The 24,257-nt window shown below is 60.8% G+C and overlaps 2 protein-coding genes across 3 annotated transcripts in view; one reads left to right on the top strand and one right to left on the bottom strand.

The window, feature by feature from the left end:
* The window catches only part of AATK (apoptosis associated tyrosine kinase), a 39,697-nt gene extending 28,025 nt beyond the window's left edge, over positions 1-11,672 (bottom strand). The window contains exon 1 of one of the 2 annotated variants that reach the window (XM_043905256.1): positions 11,470-11,672. In XM_043905256.1, coding sequence (XP_043761191.1) covers positions 11,470-11,524 — 55 coding nt within the window. In that variant the 5' untranslated portion in view covers positions 11,525-11,672. Of the gene's footprint in view, positions 1-5,848; positions 6,060-11,469 lie in introns of those variants that run through there. The other variant, XM_043905258.1, reaches the window with a different exon arrangement.
* Positions 11,673-22,228: 10,556 nt separating this feature from the next.
* Positions 22,229-24,132, top strand: PVALEF (parvalbumin like EF-hand containing). Its single transcript, XM_043900989.1, is given in 5 exon segments — positions 22,229-22,334; positions 22,489-22,649; positions 22,905-22,936; positions 22,938-23,008; positions 24,086-24,132. Coding segments are annotated over 5 exon segments (417 nt in total).
* Positions 24,133-24,257: the final 125 nt, after the last annotated feature.

Below are 24,257 nucleotides of genomic sequence, written 5' to 3'. Positions count from 1 at the left end.
ACAGCATAGAATCCACGTCAACCTCAAGGCAAACCCGCTCCCCGGGTCCCTCCCGTCCCTTCCCCAAGTGGGATACCCCAGCCGCCTCTGGATCCCTCTTGTCCACTGCCCAAGTCCAGCCCCGCTGAGGCCACTGAGTTCCAACCCACGGCCCAACCCTGCCCAAACTCCTCGGGGCTCTGTGGCTTCCAGGCGATTCTTCACCCAGGACTGAAGCCATCTTCCAAAAGCACCACCCGTAAGTCCTCCCCGAGCCCTCTACCTGCCCGGCTGCCCTTCGGTGGCCATCCCCCTGCGGCTCCTTCACCCTCGCTGTACCCTCGGCCTGGCGCTATCTCAACATCCTCCGGAGCCTGAGACACACACACTCAGGAAGCATTTCCAGTTAGCCCAGTGCCTCTGCTGGAAGAATAAGTGAGCCATCTGAGCCACTAGGACGGCCATGATCTTTAAAGCGGAAAATAACCAGTGTTGGTGAGGATGTGAGAAAAGAGGGGCCCCGGCACGGCTGGCGGAGGAGCCGTGGGTGATTTCTACAGCTCCTCCATGGCACCGCGCGTCCAGAACAAGCAAGTCCAGTGGACAGGGGCTGGGGGCACTAGAGTGGCACAGGGCTTCTTTTTGGGGGTGGTGGAAGGCTCTGGAAATAGAGCCGGAAGCTGCACAGCCCCGTGAATGTACTAACACTGAACCGTACCCTACAAAGTGGTTCATTTCACATCATATGAATTTAGGGCTTCCCAGGTGGCGCTAGTTACGAACCCACCTGCCAGTGTAGGAGACTTAAGAGACGCGGGTTCGATCCTTGGGTCAGAAAGACTCCCTGGAGAAGGAAATGGCAACCCATTCCAGTATTCTTGCCTGGAGAATCCCATGGACAGGGGAGCCTGGTGGGTTACAGTCCATAGCATCACAAAGAGTCGGACATGGACAAAGCAACTTAGAATGCGCACATATGAATGTCACGTGAATTTCACCTCAATTAAAAAAAAAAAGTTAATTAGCAGTCTGACACCTGTAGAGACCAAGTCAGGGGTGTGCCAACCCTGATGGCCCCCAAGAGTGGGCACCCCCAGTGTGCCCCTAGATGACTCACTGCTCCCCCCAGAGCTCCTTCCACCAAGCCCAGACAGTAAGTCTGGCTTTGGCGAGACGGCCACGCACCCCGGTATTTCCAGCGCCCCAGCCTCCCCACCTGGGGCAGGTGCAGCCGATGGGGGCTCACACTCAGCGTCACCAGCAGGCCTGGGGGCCCAGGCTGGGCATCTGAGGACATGCTGACACCGGTGCCCCTGCCCCCCAAGCCCGGTGATGCAAACAGGATCTTGTACAGGAAGGAGCTGTGCAACCAGGCAGGCGTCTCTGAGTTACGAGGCTGCGGCAAGCAGACAGAGGGAGGGGAGGAGCTCGGCCTGCCCAGACCGCCAGGAGCCAATCAACTGGCCCTGGTACCCCCACCTCCCGACCCCAGCTGAGGCAAGTAACAAGAGTCTAGGGCTTCCCGGGACAGGGGCCAGCAGGAGGGGCGTCCATACCCCACAAGCCATCCGGAAGGCGGATCCAGCGCCAGCGGGCCCATGGGGCAGTTTCTTGGCAAAGGTTTGGCCAAGGGCCCAGACATGGAAGTTCCTCCCTAGAGGAACAGAATCCTCAGATGGGGACGCGGCGGCCCTCTGCCCAGAAGAGGAAGGGAAGCAGGTCACTGCGCTTGTGTGGAGCCTCCGAGGCAGTTCCCAGGCCCAGCCCATCTATGTCCTTGCTCCTCCCTCCCCCAGATGTCTGGGGGCAGGTGGAGAAACGAAAGGACACTGGTGACTGAACTCAGAGACCCGACAGCTCAGACACACTGGCCGCTGGGCCCCAGCATCCCTGCCTCCCCCAGGGCCTCCCCAGATGAAGGTGCGTCTGCAGGAGGCCCACACCCCAAGAGCTGGCACTGCATCGGGGGCAGTCATGGACAGCCCCCAGTCCCAGCTGACAGACACCCCTCCAGGCTCACCCACCCCATCTCAGGATACAGCTCTGAGCAGGGGTGCAGCCCCCCCACCTCCACAGCTGCCCCGACTCCATCCCCAGCAGGTGAGAGGGGCCCAAGGGGCACCTGGGTGGGGAGGCTGTGCCCCCTGCCCCCACCCCAGAAACTTCCAGAACCCGTCACCGCCTAGTCTGGATGACCTAACGTACAGAGACAGGTGTGGACGCCTCTGCTGCAAGGACAGAGGGGAAGGGGTGGGTGAGCAGGTAATACAGATGGTCTTGCACTCCAAGCACTGACGGAGGGCTGGAAGGTGGGGAGCACTGCTTCCTCCAGGGAAGGGAAGTCAGATGTCCGGCGGCTAAGTGGCTGTAGCCACTCTGCTGGCTTAAGAATCAACCTGAATTGAGGGATCCAGACCCAGCAAAATCCACGGACATGAGAACAAGCAGCTGGGAGGCACCACCCCGCGACAGCCACGGGTCACATGGGTCACGGTAGCTGCCCACACAGGAGGGCTCTTTTCCCAGCCCTGGACCACAGACCCTTAGCTTAGGTGGCTGGACAGTCAGTATGGCAGGCATCAGCCCTGCTCCTGCCATCTAGCGGGGTCAGGAGCTACAACATCACCCAGAGCCTAAGAGAGAGCCCAAGGGGTCTCACCCACCAGCGGCAGAGGAGAGCCAAGGGCCTGGGCCTCCTCCCCAGAGAACCAGGGAGGGGACACACTCACACACACGCCCCCATGTCCTCACACTCACGCATATGTAGGCGCATATGCACTCACACGTTTACACATGTGCTCACCTACTCCCACCCACATACTGCCCCCTACGTCCCTGTCTCTCTGTCCCAGGGGCACTGCCACCAACACTGTCCCCCCTGCACAAACTGTTTCCCCACTGGTCCCTCCGCAACCCTGCAGGGGCCTAAGGACAACCCCCTGGGATGCCTGCCCATCCTGCTCACCTGGGGACCCTACCCTGACACCTGCGGGGCATGGGGTCACCTTGAGGGTCCTGAGTCAGATGAAGGAGTCCCTCTCACAAGCCTGGGCAGGGGAGCGTTGGGGAGCAGCTGGGCAAGAGGCTGGAGGCAGCGAGGCTCAGACCTGGTGCATCATCAGACCCAGGAGGCATCGCAGGAACACACCGCAGCCACAGTGAGTCTCAGAGAGGACTTGCAGGACCACCCGTCACAAGAAGGAAAAAGAAAACAGAATCTAATGCGCTGGCTCCCACTCCACCACCAGCTGCTCAGGGAGGGGTGGGCAGCCCAAGCCCAGAACTTCCTGCCATCCTGGCCTCCAAGTTTCTGCCTGGACCCCACTGTGGGGCAGAAAGTAGTGTGAGGCGAGCTGGGGAAGCAGGAGGGCAGGGGCAGGGCCCAGGCCAGGTGTGCCCTCAGCCGTGAGCAGGACTGTTCAGGCCCTGGCCCTGCCCGCCCAAGCAGGCCCTACCCAGGGACTCCCTCCTGGCTGAGTGGCCCCAAGAGGAAGCAGGACCATCCCTCTGAGTCATTCATCTCCAGGGGCCAGAAACTGCCTCTTGGGGATGCCTGCCTCAAGTCAAAACGATTCCAGGCAGCTTCCTGGGATTAACAAGCTAGCCTAGGGACTTCCCTGGTGGTCCAGTGGCTAAAACTCTGTGCTCCCAATGCAGGGGGCCCAGGTTCGATCTCCCGTCAGATCCCACATGCCACAACTCAGAGTTAGCATGCCACAATGAAAGATTGCACACGCTGCAACTAAGACCCGGCCAAATAAATAAATATTAAAAAAAAAAAAAAAACTGGCCTACACCCCTGATTTTCTCGTAATGCTTAACAACCGGCTTTCTGGAAAAAAGAGACAAAAGGGGACTTCCAACGTGGAGCCTTTGCGGGCTCCTGGGGTGCAAATTCTCCCACCACAGCCCCTGTCAAGCCATCAGTCTGATGCTACTGAGCACGGGATTGGGAAAGACTCACGCCAGCAGCGCCTACACACCCTGCAGCTACTAGGGCCCCAGACCAGCAAGATGGTGAAAACGTGGAAATGCCACCCCAACGCCCATCTCTGACCAAGAGCTTGACTCCAGAACATACAAATGCCACCCACAGCCGGGCAGGCCTGGCTCCCACGGGCAATCCCAGACGATGACTCCAAATGGCCAACAAGCCCCCAGAAGGGCACTCGAGGCGTCTCCTCGAGTGTGAGTCAGGCTGGGGGAAGAGGTGAGTCAGGCTGCCCCGCGGTGCTCCTGGAACAGCTCAGGGGACAGGGCGGCGAGGCTGACTGCTGGGCAGGGGTCTGCGTGGGGTGACCCCACCTTCGGCTTCCACGAAAGCTACCCCCAGACCCAGGCCCACTCCCCTCATTCCCACCATAGGACCAGACGCATGTGGAGAGACAGACAGACGGCCCTGAGCTGCACGCCCACAGGTAGGAAACATCCAGATGGGCGACCCCCAGAGATGGGGAGCAGACGGGGGGACAGAAGTGTTCTGAACCGTGGTCATGGCCACACATGTCTATGTGTACAGTGAAAAGCACACTGGAAGTGGATGAATCATACGGTACAGGAATCATATCTCAATAAAGTCTGGACAGACAGAGAGATGGCGCTAGGGTGCCCAGAGCTGGGGAGAAGGTTGTGTCCGTCAATGGCTGGGCCGAGAGCTGGGCTGTCGACGGCAGGGCTGTTTCACTGCCAGTATGGAGCGACCCTGGGGGTGAGGACCAGCAGGACCAGTGAAATTCATTCGTATGTACACCCTGTGTGTGTGGCATCCCCTCAAAGTGGGAGTTCTTCTTCCCAGGGAGGTCCTGGGACATCCGGATGGGCCTCACAGCTAGCAGAGCCAAACCACCGGCCCGGGATCACAGCAGCTCCCCACCGAAGGGAACCAGCCTGTGACACAGGTACCACGGCCCCCTATGAGTGACTGCCTGCCCAGGGCCCTCCCAACTGAAGCCTAAGACTGGACAGGTTGGCCCCAAGTAGGAGGACCAGCTGCACAATCTGCAGCGTGCATGCGTGCTAAGTCGACCAGTCATGTCCAACTCTCTGTGACCCCATGGACTTTAGTCTGCCAGGCTCCTCTGTCCATGGGATTCTCCAGGTAAAAATACTGGAATGGGTTGCCATGCCCTCCTCCAGGGCATCTTCCCGACCCAGGGATCGAACACACATCTTTATGTCTGCTGCATTGGCAGGTGAGTTCTTTACCACTAGCGCCACCACCTGGGAAACCAAACCCGTCAGAATCTGAGGGCCCAGTGTGAAATCACTCAGAGTTTTACAACGGCAGGAGCAGAACGTGAGTCCTGCGGGACCCTCTCCACAATGACCCCCATCCATACAAAGACCCCCCATGGTGCCTGACTGCATCCGAAACATCATCCTGCTGCCCATCTCCCACGCCAGCCTCAGCATGCTGTGACCTCCGCAGAGCCCAGGTCTGGGGCTCAGGTCCCCTGCCCCTGCCCTGGCTCCCAGGAACAGGCAGGCTGTATCCCTGGCCACCCATGGCCAGCAGGCCCACATGCCCAACCCCCTCCCAGCAGGACGAGAAGGCACCAGTGCACCCTCACCAGGAGTGAGCAAGGCCAGGCCCGGCCACATCCCACCCTGAGAGGTGACTCTGCCCCAGCCTTCAGATGCTGGCCAGCACCCTGCCACCTCTCCTTACACACCCCGCAACAAGTGCCCCCCAGGCTGCCCAGCACCGCCCCCTGCCCTGGCCCTGTCCATCCCTGTCCCACCGCTTCCTCTGGCAGAGCTGGAGCAGGGACTGGGGGGTCTCTCGAATACAAGCCCCCATCTGCTCACTGCCCTCCAGCCCTGGGCTGGCTGTGAGGGAGCCCACAGGCCTCCAGAAACCCCCACATACCCAGCTCTGGGTGGCCGCTCCCGTGTGGCTCCGACTGCTGGTCTAACCCCAGAGTCGCTCTTCGTAGACCTTCCCCGAGCCCGGGGCATCTGGCCCCGGCCCCCCAGCCTGACCCTGGTGGAGGAAGGCAGGGACCTGGCGTGGACACTGTCTACCGCGACGCGCCAGACAGGCCGCCTGGGAGCTGGCTCCGGCCCGGCGTCCGCTGCCCTCATTTCCTCTGCCGGCTTCCTCTGCCGGGGGCGGGGAGGCCACGGCCGCCTGTCCTGCTGGGGCTGGTTCCTCTGTGAGAGGCAACCAGAGGCTGGAGAGCGAGGCCCCGAGGTGCCCAGAGGAGGGCGCGCTGGTCCAGGCCGAGGCCGCCCTCCCATCACCGCGGTCCAGTGAACGCGCATGTTCAGAGGCGCCTACACACGTGTTCCCTCGCTTGCCTCCAAAGGCGCCTCCAGGTGGGCAGGGCTGGCCCAGTTTACACAGAGGAGACGGAGGCTGGCATGGCTCGGCCCGGGCCCTGGCCCCGTGCGGCTCAGAGCTGCCCTGCAGGAGTGCCCTGGGGCTGCTGTCAAAATGTGCCATGGACTGGGGCCTCAGCGTACAGGACTGTCTGATGCTCAGAGGCTGGACATCCCACGTGAGGGCCACGCTCCTTCTGGAGGCTCCAGGGCATGACCCTTCCCACCTCTCCCAGCTTCAGGCCTTCCTTGGCTCGTGGCTGCATCAGCCCATTTTGCCTCCGTCATCACAGGGCACAGGATGTCCTCGTCTCTCCTGAGTCTCCCCCAGCTCTCTTGGAAGGACCCCAGCCATAGATATAGGTTTCCCTAAGCCAGAATGAGGGTCTTCCCTGGTGGCTCAGACGGTAAAGAATCCACCTGCAATGCGGGAGACCTGGGTTGGCAAGATCCCCTGGAGGAGGGCATGGCAACCCCCTCAAGTATTCTCGCCTGGAGAATCCCATGGACAGGGGAGTCTGGTGGGCTACAGTCCATGGGGTCACAAAGCGTGGGACACAACTGAGCGACTGAGCACAAGCCAGGATGGCTTCATCTGAACTTACGACAGCACCAAATGCCCTATTTACAAACAAAGTCCCATCCTGAGACTCCAGGTGGGCATGAATTTGGGGGAATACTATTCCACCCAGGGGCTTCCCAGGTGGCACTAGCAGTAAAGAACCTGCCTGCCAGTGCATGAGACATAAGAGATATGGGTTCGAGTCCCTGGGTCACGAAGATCTCCTGGAAGAGGGCATGGCAACCCACTCCAGTATTCTTGCCTGGAGAATCCCATGGACAGAGGAGCCTGGCAGGGTCCAGAGTCGCAGAGTCGAACACAACTGAAGCGACTTGGCACATACACACGCATTCCACCCAGGCGCCCTCACCTAGGGAAGGGCATTAGGAGGATAGAGAACCAGCGGACATGCTCAAGGACACTGACAGCAGGTGGAGGGGCCAAGGCTCGGCCCACCCTGGACAAAGACGGCCGGGTGACAGCAGGGCAGTCCTTCAGGCTCAGCCACCAGGAGGGACGGCTCCAGGCCCCCCAAGCCTCAGGACACCAGGACACGGTGGCTCAGTCCATCTCTGATGTAAGGCTGAGGGCCAAGGGTGAGGGTGGATCAGGTCCCCCCCCCACCAAGCCATGCCCTTGACTGCCCGCCCCCAGGGGACCACAGCCCCACCTAGACTCTGTGCATCATTATACACACGTGAAGGCATCTGTGAGCATTCGTGTGTGTTCACGTGTGTGAGCCTGAGCACCTGCGTGTATAAAGCTGCACAGGGATTCGTGGGGGAGAAACAGCCCCTCTGAGAGAAAGGCATAGTCTGGCTTCCTGGAGAATGTTCCAGAATACAAAGAAATTGCCCTGGGGATACTGTGACCTCCCTCCTGCCCTGAGTTGGCCCCGCCCCTAGACTCAGCTCAATAGCTGCAGCTTCCACCCTGGAGCCAGTCTTTCCCGGGCGTGGGAAGGGGCAGTGACACACATCAGAGGACTGGCTCTCGATGCCCTCCCGCCACCAGGCCAAGCCTGGGAGCATCTGCCTTCAGCCAGGCCCCATGGGCAGCAGGCAGTGAACGGTGGGCCACCAATTTCGAGAACTACCATGAGCACATGTCCATCAGCCATGGAGCAGGACCTCCAGCGCCGCAAGAACTCATTCCTGGGGTCCTTCTCAGCCCTCAAGTCCCTGAGTGCACCCGTCCCCATGCAGGTCAAACCACACCTGGCCGGAATGCCCTCCCTGTGACCTGTCCCCCAGCAATGCCTTCATCCAAAGGCCCGAGCCTGCCCAGCCCTGAGCTGGCGCTGCACATGCGTTAACGCCGGTGGAGCGCGCTCCCGGCAGAGCCAGGCTCAGGGCGAGAACGTGGGCAGGCAGCAGGACGTGACCAAGAGGCTGGGGGCTGCCTTGGCTTCCATGACTTTCCTCAAACTCCAAGTCCCCTCAAATGGTCCACAGTGACCCCTGCCCCAAGGTCAGCCTTGACTGGCACTGTCTGGGGACTGGCCTGCACCCAGCACTCGGTGGGCACCACAGTAATGCCCACCTCCAGATTAATGAACCAGATTAACGTTCCAGATTAAGAACCAGAGGCACAGAGAAGGCCATGGGATCAGGGAGGGGTTGGTCCACTACCTGCCCCAGGGATCTTGAGACAGCTCCAGGCCCTGGGCTGCAGAGCTCTGACTGAGGCCTGCCAGGCACCTGCTGAGGGCCTGGGCTGCACCCAGTCCGCCCAAGGCTTGAGAAGGTGAGAAACAAGGATGGCCCTCTGCCTCAGAGAGCGCAGGAGAGGCAAGCCCCGCCCCCTCAAGGCCAAGCCTTCCCCACTAGCTCCGCCCAGGTGTTCCTGGCTCCCCAGCGACACCCTCCTCACACCTCAGTTCTTGGCTTCCATGTCCCACCCACCCAGTCTCCCCAGAGTGAGGTTTCACCTGTGTGGGGCTGACTCTCAGAGAGGTTGAGTGACTGGCCCAAGGCCACACAGCACTGAGGTCAGAGGTCTGTGACTGCCCAGAAATCCCCCAAAGTCACCCACATCGTGGGAAGAGCTGAACCCCAGAAGAGGCAGCCCTTCCAGATGCCCGCCTGTGCCAGGCTGTGGCCCCAGGAGAACATGCTCAGGCCTGGCCCCCTCAAGGGGCCTGCCCTGCCCATATCTGCTGGGTGATGGTGGCCCAGGCAGGAGCTGAGTTGAAGTAAGGTCCCCCAGCATGCATACTGCACTCAAGCACGCGCCTAGAGCCAGAGCCTCAAACTCAGCCCCCTTCACTCTATATAACTGCCACTGTCGTCACCACCTCTATGGAGAACCACCATAGAATCCATGATGGACACAGAACTGGCAGTAGGCAACAAACCTGGCCTGGTGACAGTCTGAGGACCCTCAGCCCAGGCCGGGTCCCTCTGTCCACCCCAGAGTGCTGAGCAACCACAGAAACAAACTCCGAGACGGCCACAAACACGACTATCCCCTGCCCTCTGAGTTTGGTGGATCCCAAGCAGGGTCCCCATTTAGACAGGAGTCAACCTCAAAAAAACCATCTCTCCCCACTTTGGGGACAGAGGAAAGCCACATACCACTGTGGCCTTGTCTCCATACACCAGCCCCTCTAAAAGAGCAGCCAGTGTTCATTGAGGGTCAGGTTTTCATAGGGTGCTTAACCCCTAACCGAGCCTGGTGTAGGCGCTGCTATCCCCTTTTACAGATGAGAAAACTGAGACTCTAGAAGGCAAGGGTGGGCAGGGGGCACCCCAACGGGTGGGAGCTGGGCTCTGAATGCTAGGCATTTAGCGGGAGGGCAGAGGACTCCACCTCTCCTCCTTCCCAATGCCCACAAGGGGGCCAGCATGGAGCCCAGGAGTTCTGCACCCCAGCAGGCAACCCACCTTTACTATCCAGGGGGGCCCCTCCCACAGTGGGGCAGGGCTCTCCCCTTCATTCCACCTGAAAAGAGCAGACCCTTGCCTCCTGACAACTTTTTCCCCTGCTAAGTCCTTAAACTGACACATTATAATTACACTGATCACAGCTGTTAACAGAAACATTTGCAAGAGGAGCAAGCTTAGTTGTTTCTCTAAGATGGGGGAAGGGTCTCTTGCTGGGATACACCCGAGTGTGTGTTTGGTGGGGGAGAGTGTACTGAACCCACACAGGGGAGGTCTGAGCCCTACAAAGAGTGCAAGAGGCAGGGCATCAGGGAGGGTGTCCTCCATCCCCAGGTCAGTCCTGGCACACACACCCCCACCATGCCTACAGTTCCAAGGTTGGACCCTCGCTGCCCAGGAGCCACGCTGCCTGGAACACTGGCCCGGAGCCACCTGGATACCTGTCCCAAAAGGCTGTCTGAGCCTGGGACTGACTGCTCAGCAGGGCCACCTCCACCCCCACCTCCAACCCCCACCCTCAGAGTCCAGCCAGGGCTGTCACTGCCAGGTTCGGGGCCATCCACTGTGACTCCATGTTCTCCAAGATCTGGGAGTTGCCTTGGGAAGTCATTTCTGAGCCAGGGACACCCACATCCTCAGTCCAGTAGAGAAACCTGCTGTCTGCTCCCCTCCCCCAGGACCAAATGCCTTCAGATGGGGCCGGACCCAGGGACCCTGTGCATCACTGCACGAACTGGGCCCTACTCCAGGGAGGGAGACCCAGGAGAGCCCATCACGTGCTCACCCGCCTTTGTTTTGGCTGGATTAGCCTGTGCCAGAGCCCCAGTGACAAGTGGGTGGGACTCTGGGCCCTTAGGCCACGGCTCCAGGGCAGGGGCTTATCTCCCACTAGGGCCAAGGAGGGGCGGGTGGCGGGGCCTATGAAGGCAGAGGGAAGAAAGTCTACCACCTTCTGGCGACGGAAACAGGCTTCAGCTGCCCCCAGCCCCTCTGCCCACCACGGCGGCCCACTGCTGCCAGGAGGTCAGGCAACCATGGGTAAACAGGCTGCCAGGGCCGCCAGCCTGGGGGAAGGGGGGAAAGAGGCCTGGCCCAATGTCCCCTGCAGCCAGCTTTGACAGCGCCACCTCGGCCTCATCCCTCTGTCACGAAGGGCTGGGCACCCACTGAGGCCCATCTCTTCTGAGCCTGTGCTCAATGGACTCTGTCCCGTGGGTCGGCTACAGCTCCCACCTCCCCATGCAGGCGGCTAGGTGGCCTGGCAGGGCTCTCCAGAACGCACTCCCAGCCTGGGGAGGAGCCTGCCACGCTAGTCCCGGCAAGGGGGTCCATGGGCCTGGCGGGGGGCAACACTCCCACCCCTCCCTGGAGCCCTTAGTCCTGGCTACCTCCTCCCCTGGACACCTGGCCCAACATGGGCCCTCCTGCCCCAGATACCCGAGATCGAAGCTTCCACAGGGACGAGCAGTGCCCCCACTGCCCACCCTGGCTGCTGGAGGCCTCAAGCAGGTGCCAACCCCTAGGCCTGCCCACCTCCGGGCCTCCAGGGGGTCCTGCGGGAAAGCAGTTCCGTCTGCAGCTCCGCTAAGAGAGAGGAAAGGGTTAATTTCCATGCAAAATAGGAAACCAGCGGCTCAGGAAGCATCAATGTCCGCAGTTAGGCAGGTTAGGGGCAGCCGCAACGGGCAGAGGGCTGGCAAGGGGCGCGGCCAGGGGACTCACCAGGGTCGAAGTGCGAGCTGAAGGCGAAGCTGGGGTTGAAGAAGGACGACGACATGGCCAGGGCCAGCAGCTCGGCTTGGCATCCCCCGACTGGTGCTGAGATCAGCTCAGGACGCCCGAGGCCCGCACCGCGCCATCACTCGAGCGGCCGCCGCAGGTGCGAGCGCGTCTTGGCCGCCGCGCCCGCTCAGCACCCACAGCCGCAGCCGCGGGGCCGGCGGGGTGCGGGTGCGGGTGCGGGCGGCGGCGACAGACGAGGCGCCTCCCCCGGCCGGTGCAGTCCGAAAACACCGGCGGGAGCGCGCGCGCGGGGTCGGCGGGGGGGTTCCCTACCAGGCTGGGGCGGGGGGGGGCAAGGAGACGCGCGCCGGGGGACCCGAAGGCTGAGGGGGCATGGAAATATGGGGGGGATGAAGGCACGGGTGGGGGGACACAGATGCAGAATGGGAGATCCGGAGACGCGGGGGTGGCACGGAGGATGGGGGGCACGGAGGCTGGGGGGCGCTGGGAGGCGGAAGGTGCACAGAAACGCGGGGATAGGTATACTGAAGCCCGAGGGGGGCTCAGTGACGCGGGATGGGAGACCCAAAGGCTCGGGGGCACGGATAATGGGGGAGGGGTCCGTGGAGGCGAAAGGTGCCGGGGGGCGGGGGCCACCTGGAGGCGCGGGGGTGGGCAGAGAGGCGTGGGGAGGAGGAGCGGGAAGGCGGGGGCACGGCTGCGCGCGGGGGGGTGGGCACGGTGGCACGCAGGAGCAATACGAAAGCGCGCGCGGGGTGGCCGGGAGGCGCGGGCCCCGGCACGCGAGGGTCGGGGGCTGGCACGCGGCCTGCACACGCCGGTTTCCGAGGCAGCTCCGGTCCTGCCCCGCGCCCTCTGGGCGGCGCCCGCGCCGCCGGGGTGGGGGGTGGGGGTGCTATTTTTGCACAAACCGCCCGCGCCTGTGCCACTCTGCGACAACCGTGGAGAAGGAGCGGCCGCCCCCGCCCGGGAGGGAACAGCGCCGGGCGTTTAGGGCGGGCGCGGCGGCGCCGGGCACCGAGGAACCGTCCCCTCCCCGCCGGCCGCGCGCCCTGCCGCGCCATCTTGCGCGGCTGCGGCGGCTGCGGGAGGGCCGGCGGGCTGAGCGCCCAGGGGGCTGGGGATCGGCCCCTCCCCAGACCCTGGGAGCGGAGAGAATTCCAGTGTAGCTGGGATTTGAGTTTTATGTAACTTGGGTCACTCCCTCTACATCCATCCATTCATTCTCTGGCCAGATGAGCAAAGCCGCTTGGTTGACCCAGCTGGAGGACAGCGGGGTGTGGGGGCCCGGAAGGCTTTGGGGAGAGCAAGGATCAATGGCACAGGGTTGGGCAGGGACAGAAAGGATGGTGAGGGCCAGCCCTCAGGAGAGGGTGCCAGGACACATTCTTCTTACCCTAAGGGGGCTTGTGTAGACAGTTCCCGCATGGGCAAAGGAAGGGATCTCCTTTCCTCTCAGACTTGTGGGGTCCCCTGCCATGGGTGGTCCCAGGACCCTCAGGCCTGTGGAGGAGCATGAGGCATCCAGAACCTTCTTACTGGCCCTGATGGTGTGGCCACTACTCTAAGCAGCTTTGCCCCACAGGCCGCAGTTGAGGCAGAAGGAGCTCCTTCTGGGGGGTGGCCAGTGGGAGGGGCAGGGACGGCTGAGGGCTGTGATCCGGGAGTGTGCAGTGTTGAGGGGGCTGGATCTCCAGTGGGGGTCTCCCCTCCCCACCCGGGAGGAAAGCCCAACACTGCCCACTGGCATAGCACGGGCCTTGCCTCTGCCCACCAGGAAGGCACCCCAGACACCTGGACCTCAATGCCGCCAGGGACTCTCTGGGGACAAGCTGGGGAAATGCCCAGTGGCCCTAAGTTGACCCTATTCAGACTCTCACGGCCACCCTCAGTGACCAGGGTCAGAAGACCCTCTGTGCAGACCTCTGTGACAGGCTGACCTGTGAACACACACGTGTGTGCACACACGGGCACACAGAAGGCCAGACCCCAGGGGCATTAGGGTTGCAGATGTCCTCCGGGGTCCAGGTAGGGCAGGACAAGTCCACCAGGGCTGCAGGTCCAGCACTGTCACTCCATCTGACCCGAGGGACACCTTCCCCTGCCCGAACCAGGAGCCCTGCCTGCTGTTTCCACGACCTGGTGACTGTTGAACCAGGGGTGCCCTGAATCCCCCTACCATTAATCCAGTCCTCTGACCAGTGACTCTGGTGTGTGGCTGGCCACCAGCACTCACTGGCAACCAGTGAGGGGGCCAGAAAGCTGGGGCTGGAATTTAGGGGGGAAGGTTTATCTGTGCTCTTCCTGGGTCCCCTGAGTCCAAGGTCTCCAGGCCAGCCATGAGCCTGACCCTCCGTTGGCATGACAAGTTCTAATGGACAGGACGGGGTGCTGGGCACTGGGCAGGGCAGAGGTGAGAGGCTCGGTGCATGGAGCTCTGCCCTCAGCCTCAGGACCTGAGGGCCTGTCCCCAGCACAAGCGTACGCATGCGCGCACTCTCACACACACACACACACACACACACACACACACACGTCTCTGAGAAAAGACAGAGGAGGTAGAAACTCGAGCCCCAGGGGCAAAGCCCCCACACTGAGAGCCTGGCTCGTCCAGTGCTGGGGGCAGGGGGCGCAGGGGTGAGGGCTCACAGGGTGCCCAGTGGCCAGCCTGCCTCAGGACTCCCTTGAGAGAGATCTCTGAAGATGTGGTCGCCCCCCTAGGGAAGCGAGGGGCCCCAGACCCCTCTGCCACCCAGGCAAGGGCCAGGCCCGACAGTGGTGAGGGCCAGGCGCCCCACACCGAGTGACCACTGCCTCAGGCGCCTCCACCCTCAAGGCCAGGCTAGTGGGGCTGCCACTTCCCCACTTCTCTCTCATGGACACGGGGCATCCGGGCCCGTGGAGACCAAGGCCTTGGGCAGGAGCCTCAAGGAAGACAACATGGGGTCAAGGACAAGCCGGGTATAGTTGCGGGGGGCACCTTCCCTAGAAAGAGCTGCCTGCTCCTCAGGGGGTCTGGACCCAGAGAAGGTCCAAGAGGCCCTGGGACAGAGGGAGAGGCCTCCCGTGTCAGGAACTGCACAGGCGCCAGACTAGGGCATCAGGTGAGTGAGGGAGGCACCGAAAACTTTTAACAAGTCCAGCAACAGATGGATACACAAAGCCTGGTGGGTCCATACAGGGGAGGATTGCAATCAGTGAAAAGGAGTGAAGTGGGGGCTTCCCTGGTAGCCCAGTGGTAAAAAGAAAAATCCACCTGACAATGCAGAAGACGTGGGTTCCATCCCTGATCCGGAGAGATCCCACATACTGCGGTGCAGCTAAGCCCGTGCACCACAGCTGCTGAACCTGCGATCCAGAGCCTGGGAGCCGCCACTGCTGAAGCCATGCACCTGGAGCCTGAGTTCTGCAACAGCAGAAGCCACCGCAGTGAGAAGCCTGCACACTTCAACTAGAGGGTAGCCCCCGCTCACTGCAACGAAAGAAAAAGCCCACACAGCAACAAAGACGCAGCCCGGCCAAAAATAAATAAATAAATAAAAACTTAAAATAAAGGAATGGAGCACTGACATGCACTACAGCATGGATAAACCTCAGAAACAGTGCTCAGAGAAAACAGCAGAAGGGCAAATACCATAGGATTCCACTTATAGGAAAGACCTAGCCTATTCAAATCTATGGAGATAGAAAGAAGACTGATGCTTGTCAGAGGGCCAGAGGAGGGGAAAATGGGAGTATAGAGCCTCTTTGGGGGTGTTGGAAATGTTCTTGGATTTTATAGAGGTGATGGTTGCACAACCTGGGATTAAAAAACACTGATATGTAGGCTCTAAAATGGTCAACTTCACAGCATGTGAATTATATCTCAATAAAGCTGTTAAACTTGGCCATCGAGGTAACTGTTATTTTTGCAGTATCTTGGAGACAGGAGACATGGGTTCCATCCCTGGTCCAGGAAGATCCCACATACTGCGTATTATGCAATATCTTAGATAATCAAAATTATTGAGAAAAATCCATGATGAGCAACATATCCCACATTTGAATCAAGGCAGGAGTAGAAACTACTGAGCCATCTGGAGCCTGAGGCCAGGGAAGCTCAGGACTGCTCACCTGTTGGCCTGGCACCCCTTAAATCCACAGGCCGGGGGCTTCCCTGGCAGCCCAGTAGTTAAGAATCTGCCCTGCAATGCAGGGGACACCATTTTGCTCCCTGGTCTGAGAGGATTCCACATGCTGCCGAGCAATAAGCCTGTATACGCCACGATTACTGAGCCTACGCTCTAGAGCCCACGGGCTGCAACTACTGAAGCCCGAATGCCTAAAGCCCATTGCTCTGCAACAAGAGAAGCCGCCACAATGAGAGCCCTGCGTGACGCAATGAAGAGCAGCCCCCACTCGTGGCAACTAGCAAAAACCAGCGTGCAGCAACAAAGACCCACCACAGCCAAAGAATAAAATAAATAGATCTTAAAAAATAAAATCCAGGCTTCCCTGGTGGCTCAGTGGTAAAGAATCCGCCTGCCAATGCAGGAGACACGGGTTCGATCCCTGATCCAGGAAGATCCCACATGCTGCAGACCAACTAAGCCTGTGCATACCACAAAACTACTGAGCCTGTGCTCCAGAGCCTGGGAGCCACAGCTACTGCAGCCCTTGCACCTAGAGCCCATGCTCTGCAACAAGAGAAACCACTGCCGTGAGAAGCCTGTGCACTGCAGCTAGAGAGTAGCCCCCACTCGCCACAACTAGAGAAAAGCCCGTGTAGCAACAAAGACCCAGCATAGCCATAAAATAAGAAAAAAAAAAAAAAACCACAGCCCTGTTGGGCACCTGCCAGCCTGGGGGACGCAGCTGCCTTTGTGTCCCTCTGGGCCCCAGGCCTACATCCTACTCAGGTCCTCACCTGAGGCTTGGGAAGGGGATCAGAGTAGAGAGTGGGCTGGGGTGGGGGCCAACAGCGGTGGGAGACAGGCCAGAAGCAGGGGAGCATGAGAGGGTCCCTGGGAAAGAAGGGGCTGCTGGGGTGGGGCTTCAAACAACCGAAATGGATACTCTCTCAGTCTGGAAGCCAGAAGTCTAAAACCGAGGTGTAAGCAGGACTGGGCTCCCTCCAAAGATCCAGGGACGGGCCCTTCCTGCCTCTTCTAGCTCCTTGTGGCTGCAGGTTCCTCTTGACCCGGGGCCACATCGTCGCAACCTCTGCCTCTGTCCCTCCATCGCCACCTGGCCCTCCCCTCTCGTCTGTGTCTCTCTTCTTATAAGGACCCAGTCACTGGATCACGGCCCCTCCTCACCTAGTGTGACCTCGTCTTAAGGGTCATGTTGGCAAAGACCCTGTTTCCAAACAAGTTCCCATTCAAGGTCCTGGGGTTAGGACACGGACATACCTTTTGTGGTAAGGGACACGGGGGCACGGCTGTGGGGACGACCAGCACCTCTTGAGTCCTTCCTATGACAATAACCCGCACCAGCATCTCTGCATGAAAGGCTGCTTCACATTCAGCCCCCAAATCCACATGCTGGGCACTGAAGGACGGGGCCCCAGGGGCACCCCTACCTGCCAGGACTTCACCCCACTAGGCGGCTCCCTTGGGCCACCCCTTCCTGCTGCACAAGGATGTGACTCCTGCCTGGGGTGGGGGCGGGGAGCAGATGTCCTTGTGGTAATCCCAGGTCCCCATCCCCACCTCTGTGTACACGGGAAGGGGTGCAGCTGCCAAGGGTAGAGGCCGGCCCCCACCCACACTTGCCCAGAGATCGGCCCCAGCCTCGGGAGAACCTCTCTCCCACAAGCCCGCCTACCGCAGCTGTGCTCTGCGAAGTGGGGGTAAGAGGGGTTCCAGCATGTGCCAAAGAGCCCTCAGAAGGCAAGTGCAGCTGCCAAGGGTACCCTGCCCCGCCCCCCGGAAGGGGGAGATGCTGCCTGGTGTTCCCAGCCAGCCAGTGGGGAGACACCAGGCCCTGAGGAGGCTGTGCCTTGAAAGAGCTTTGTGCTCACATAAAAACGGCTCCCTGGAAGAGAAGAGCTAATTCCTCTATGTGTCTAACACGTCACGGGGCAGGACCGCTCTGCAGGTTTCCACAGGGGTTTCCAGGTTCAGGAGGAGGGGCCCAGAGCAGGCCATCCCCCTCCTGCCAAGTTGTTCCAGGCAGGCCCGGTGATGGCGGGTGGGCAGTGCCAGCCCCACAAAGGCCTGAGTGACCAGAGCCTCCCAAAGGGGCAGTTCCTGCCGAGCCTGGGCACAGGGGACAGCGGTGTCCCCAGAGCTGTGAACGGGACCCTGTGCCCCCTCAGACCCAGCTCAGCCCAGAGTGAGGCCAGTAAGCTAGGGCCAGGGCTTCAGGAGGGGGCGGGGGGTGCGGCCCGACAGAAATGAAACGGGAGGGGCTGCCTGGGCGACTGGCCATCTGTCAGCTCCGACTGGGTGCTTTCCAGGAGCCCGCCCACCCGCTCCCCACCCCTCATCTTGTGGCCTGGGCAGGGGTGGGCACGGACAGGGGCTTCCAGAAGATGCCCTGGAGGGAGTGCTCCGACAGTATAAGAGAAGCCATTTTAACGTGAACAATTCCATGGCGTTTTGTGCATTCATGATACTGCCACCACCCCGCTCTAGTTCCAGAACATTTTCACTATTCCAAAATAAACCCCGTACCCATTAGACAGTGACTCCCCATTTCCCAGCAAGGCCCCCACCCCCGCCACAACCATCAGTCTGCCCTCTGTCTGTATGGATTTACCTCTCCTGGACATTTTGTACAACTGGCATCACAGACTAAGTGACCTTTTGTGACTGGCTTTTTTCATTCAGTGTGGGGCTGTCGAGGCTCATCTGTGTTGCAGTGTGTTGGTGCCTCATTCCTTTCATGCACATGACATTGCACTTGATGGACAGACACATCGAGCAATGGCCATGATGCCTCCTGCAGGACCAGAGAGTGTCGGGCATCCAGGCTAGGCTGGAAAGCTTTAGGGTAACCCTTCCGGAGGAGAACACGGCAGGACCGTGGAAACTTCCATCGTTCGTCCCGGCCCTCCCAGTCTGCCTCCCACCGTGTCTCTGACAACAGAAGCACTGGAACCTGGGACTTCCTTGATGGCCCAGTGGTTTAAGGTTCTGCGCTTCCATTGCAGGGGGCATGGGTTCCATCCCTGGTTGGGGAACTAACATCCCACAGGCCCCACAGTGTGGCCAAAAAAAGAAAGAAAGAGAAGCACTAGGACCTGTTCCAGATCCAGCAGCAGCAGGCGGTCAGTCAAGGAAGTTACTAGAACATCCGCAGCTTACTGGCCTTACATCATAGGTGAGTCCGGCGTTACATGATGCACTTTTGTGCAGGGAAAGCAGATCACTGAGCTATATGAGCGCCATGTAAAATGATGGGGGTAGAGACCCCCGCAGAGGACAGCTGGTGATGAGGGGTTGCAAAGAGTCTGCACAGACATCTGCCATTAGGGGCACCGCTGTGTGAAACACGGGGGCCAAGAAAGCAGGCCATGGCCAGAGGGGTTCTCAGCAATGCCTGCCTCTCTGGTCCCCTTGTCCTCACCCTGGGGACTGCCCTGTGAGGTCCCTACCCAGGGAGAGAGGCCAGCCCTGCCTGGGGTCACGCAGCCCTGTTACCTGTGCCTGCAGGAGCCATCCTCCCTGACAGAGACTTCCCTCTCCTCCCCTCGCCTCGAAGGCCAGCCCTGGCATGGCTCCCCGGCTCCCGGCAGTGACCCAGAGACAAACGACAGCTGCCCGGCCTGGCTTCTCGCTGGAGGAGGCCAATGGTCCAGCCTTCTGCTGCCGCCTTGGACACATTGGCCAGCCCGGGTCATCTCCTGGACGGCCACCCCCTCCCACCCACTACGAGGCCAGCAGGCAGGGTGGGACCTCTCGGGACAGACAGGAAGTCCATTTGCTCACTCTGGGCTTGGGGAGGCCACGCATTGCTGATGATCAGTCTGCCCAGCCCGATGTGGACCTGCCAAGTGCCAGCGAGCCCCTGCGGGTAGTCAGTGCCAGGCTGGAGTGCCGGGAGGGATGGGGGACAGCTGCAGCCCCAAGCAATAAACAGGCCAAGCAGTTGCAGGTATAAAAGCTGGAGCCCCCTGCAGCCTCTCAGCACCCCCAGTCTGACCCAACTCCCCAGAGCCCTCAAAGGAAACTGGGTGGAGGTGAGCCCTGCCCAGGGAGGGGAGGTTGTGGGCGCCCGGCTTGGCCAGAGCTGCCTGAGCTGCACTCTGGGAGGTTGAGGCCTTGTCTTCTGTAGGATGAGGGGAGGCCCTGGGTGCTAGGGGACCCTAGGAGGTCTGGGGGGGGCAGAAAAAGGAGGAGGAAAGAGAGGGGCAGCCCCGAGGCAACTGGGTCTACAGGGGTGGGCACACATGTGCACACATGTGCCTATGCGGGTCTCTGAGAGCATGGCTGTGAGGTGGGGTCAGCAGTGGGAGACTGAGACCACTTCAGAGGGCTCCCGGTGCTGAGTGGGGGAAGGGCCTGGTAGAACAGAGACTCCAAACCCCCGGACCCGCCAACTCTGGCAGGCCCACCAAGCCAGTTCTGGGCCCCTATGCCCATCCCAGTGGGCCCCACTGCCTCCACCACCCCTGCTCATCTCCCCCCAGTCCAAGAGGCATTTATCACTCAACATCTGAATTTGTGATCACTCACAGGTGCTAGATGCAGACCTCAGCCCCCAGGAAGGCCAGGCCCCTGAGTGGTCCAGGGTGGTCTGGGGTTAGGGGAGGGCACTGCCCCCCTTGGACGGGGCATCCAGGATACAGCAATACTGGGGATATGTGGGGGCCTGGAGGCACTTAGCTAGGCCTTCCAGCTACAGCCAGCTTTGGCTGTGGAGGGCAGTGAGGTGGGAGGAGAGGGTGGAAGGCCTTTTCAGGGGGAAGGAGGAGGAGGGCAGGGTTCTTCCAGGCGCCGGGAGCACCCCAGGAGGCTGGGCAGGGGCTGCAGGGCTGGCTCTGTGTGGTGCCTTGTAGCCCCCTCCCCAGGCCCCTCCCCACCCTGACTAGGCATGCCAAGTGAGACTCCATCCCAGACCGTGGACCAGGCGCTATAAATACACTAACCGCAGCCTGCCGTCCCCAGCTCTGATCGCAGGCTCCCCCGCCTTCAGGGCAAGGTGTGGAGATGCCCCAGACGGCAATGGGGTGGGAGCAGGGCGGTAAACAGCCCTGCCCAGGGCTCCCACAGCACTCTGCAGTCAGGATGTTAACCCCAGGCTTGGCCAGACCTGGCCTGGAATTCGGTCCAGTCCCACCTCCAGAAGAGGGTGACACTGGCCCCAGGCAGGGCATCCCTTCCCTCCAGGATGGACCCCAAGATTCCAGGGTAGAGGGGAGAATCAGGGTCACAGCTCAGGATGCAGGCTGGTAGTGTCTGTCCTGTCTCCAAGGCCCGTGCCTTCTCCTGATCCCAGCTGACCACCCCTGCCCCACCTTCCCGACTGGCTGTAAGAACTGACCATTGTGAGTGACACGTGCAGGACCCAGCTCCAGGCCCCCCACAGGATCCGACACCCTTTCCCTACCATCTCCTTCTCTCCTGGCTCCTTGCAGGACCCTGCAAAGGGGTAGGGGTGAGCAGGGATCTCCCCCACTTCACAGATGAGGAGCCTGAGGCCCAAAGCAGCTGGGGGAAGGCCACGCCCAGGGTCTGGAAGTAGGATGCAGCTCTGGGCTGCATCCAGCCCTCCCTGCCCTCCTGCTGCAGCTCGAGTTGCAACCTTTGACCCAGGGCTTCTCTACTGGAAGAAAGTATCTTCCGACCACTGCCCGGCTGGCTTTTGCACCAAAGGTCAGGGAGCTGCCTCTCCTGGCGGCAGGAGCAGATTCCAGAAGGCTCCACCAACTTCAGAGAGGGCCAAGGAACCTCTGAAATAGCTGCTCTGCTACAAGCCCCAGAACCCAACCTGCCCTGGGGACAGCAACCCGAGAGTGCTGCGGGTCACGAGCTGCGGCTGTGAGGGCACAGGACGGCCTGGTCCCTGCCTGCCGACCCCTCGGTCTGTGCTCAGACCCACAGTCCTAGCCTGCCCCAGTGGCTCCTGCCTGACTCTCCCGGAAGGGGGGTATCGTGCCTTGCGCACATACGCTCAGGGCAGATGCACCGCCCTCCTGAGCACCTGGGAGCAGGGCACGGTCGTCCTCCTGGAGCCGGTCTGGGTCTCACTCAGTCCAGGACCAGCTCGAGACCATCCTGCACACAGCACGCCTCCCAATTGGCAGTTTCTGTCCAGCCAGGATGACCAGGGCCCACTCGTCTGGAGCCTGGGAGAGACAGAGAGACCAAGGTCCTGGGCCCTGAGTCCTGCAGGAGGAACTGGTGCTTCAGGTAACCAGGAAGGCTTCCCAGAGCAGGCAGCTTTGAGAGGAGCCTTGAAGGATGGAGGAAGTTGCCCAGCAGCGCCTAGGGGTCAGACAGCACCATCCCCACCTCTTGGGAGCAGAGCGAAGGACCTTGTGTGCATCACTTACTGTCTCAGAGCCTCAGTCTCTTCTTCTGTGCAGTGGGGTAACACTTCATGGTGGCTATCTACCAAGAGGTAGGGCTCAGACACATCTTTCTCAGGGCCTGGGCATGGGGGTCTCTGCAAGGCTGCCCTCTGCAGCCTGGTCTGGGTGCCTGGGGTCCCCACTCTAGGGCCCAGAGCTGGCGCCAGCAGGATCTAAGGACAGCATCCCCTCCTGCCCAGCATACCCGCTGAGCTGGCTCCTGTCCCCTGCAGGGCCAGAATGGATGAGGAGTTATCCTCCCAGGTGAAGAAGGTGGCCTTGGCCATGGGCACATCCCTGTCAGATAAGGACATAGATCTGCTGACCATGGACGTGAGGCATCACAGTACTACCTGTTTCCAGACCGCCCCGGGACCACCCCCTATGGACGCAGGAGCCCCTAGGCTCAGGGAGGGCATGGGAACCACGGCCCCCACCCCAGGGCAGGAGTCTCCCTCTGGGCCCAGGCCCTGCTGGCTGATATGCCCATCCATTCCCAGGCTCCTTCAGCTACATCAAGTTCTTCCAGTACATGCAGAAGTTCCAGGCCTCAGGGCAGCTGGACAGCGTCATCTGCAAGGCCTTCCAGACCCTGGACAGGGACCAGAGCAGCTTCAGCGAGTGGAATGAGATAAAGTACAGCCAGAGCCAAGGACAGGGGGTCCTGAATCCTGGGGCCCTTCTAGCCTATGGATACCATGCCCACCCCAGAAGACCTGCTACCCCCATGGGGCTCCAGCAGGCCTTGTAGGAGATGGGGCCAGGCCAGAAGCAGCACTGGGCCCAGGCCCAGAGACCCTTCTGAAGCTGGGCCTCATTTTCCCCACTGTAAAGTGGGGAGCAAGCACCTCATAAACCATCGGGCAATGGACAGATGCCCCCTCAGTTCTAACCTGAGCCCACCCCTGGCCCTAAGTACACCCTGTCCACAATCCCCAGCAGGGGACCCACCACTGACGGATGAAGAGGCTGAGGCTGTGATCCAGGCGGCCAACACGGATGGGAGGATTGACTTCGAAGGTGGGGCAGCAGAGATGATAGGGGCAGGGGTACCTCTCAGGACCTTCCTGCCCCCCACCCCCCATCACTCACACTCAGGCAGTTAGCTCCATGTCCTGCGCCCATCTTGGTGCAGGGCTGACCAGCCTCCCCACTGCCAGGCATGGACCCCACCCCCCAAAGCTTACAGCCCTCTGTGGTGGTCACCATCATCCCCAATTCACAGATGGGGAAGCTGAGTCTGGGGGATGCCAAGTAGGCTGAGGCATTTCACTGGGTCCAGGGGAGCTGCTGCAAGTTTCTGAGCAGAGGTGGGGGGGCCCAAGCCGGCTTTGGTGAAGGTCAAGGGGACACAGAAGATGGGGGAGCGGGTTTCCTGAGATGCGCAGGAGGAGGTTTGAAGCAGGGACCAGGGCCTGAGAAGTTGCAGAGGTAGGTGCAGAAGGAAGGAGGTTGCCCAGGAGAAATGGCATTCGTGGGGCTTGCAGGCCTTCCCTGAGGCTCCCCATGGCTGCCCTGGAGGTCTGCATCATCCTGCTGCCCACCCACCCTCCCCAGATGTTGACTCCAAGCCTGGAGGATGACCCTGGGAACAGGCAAGCACAGGCCAGAGCCCCAGACAGACTGGGGGTGGTGCCTGTCCCCACCACCCCAAGCCTTTACTTTCTGCCCTCAAACGCCAGCAAAACTTGACTTGTAGGTGGTCACGAAGCTTAACTGAGGAGCAGTCTGGCCAAGGGTGTCCATTTAGGACAAACCTCCCAGCCTCTCTAGACCTCGGTTTCCCCACTGAAGGTGGGATGGTCATAGGAGCACCTGTCTGAGGCTCTGAGGGGAGGGTCCATCATAACACCCGGGGTGGGTGAGCGCATCACCACCAAGAAGGCTGGACACAGGGCACGTGGAAGCAGCGCGGGGCACTTGGGCAGCCAAGTTCTGGTCCTTCCTGCTCCACACCCAGGACTCGGGAAGACAGGGTGCAGGGCTCTCCTGCACCGTGGGGTCCCCCGTCATAAAGGAGGCTTCCCATGGGGCCTGCAGGCCTTGGAGGGGTACAGCCAGGGGGTTATTTACTAGACAATCTGTCTCCTGCTCTAGAATTTTCTGAATTGATCAAAAAGGAGAAAATTCCAAAGAAGAAGTAGCGCCACGCTCAGCTCCAGTCAGCCAAGTGTCCCCCAAGCAGCATCATGGGATTCGAGAGTGCCCCGTGGAGAAGGCCGTGGCAGTGGACACAGCATGGGCCAGAAAAATGGAAGAAAAACAGCAT

The sequence above is a fragment of the Cervus elaphus genome, chromosome 5 (genome assembly GCF_910594005.1).
Source record: "Cervus elaphus chromosome 5, mCerEla1.1, whole genome shotgun sequence".
NCBI lineage: Eukaryota > Metazoa > Chordata > Mammalia > Artiodactyla > Cervidae > Cervus > Cervus elaphus.
Note: the sequence above shows the minus strand (reverse complement) of the source record. Positions and strands in the feature narration are given on the sequence as shown.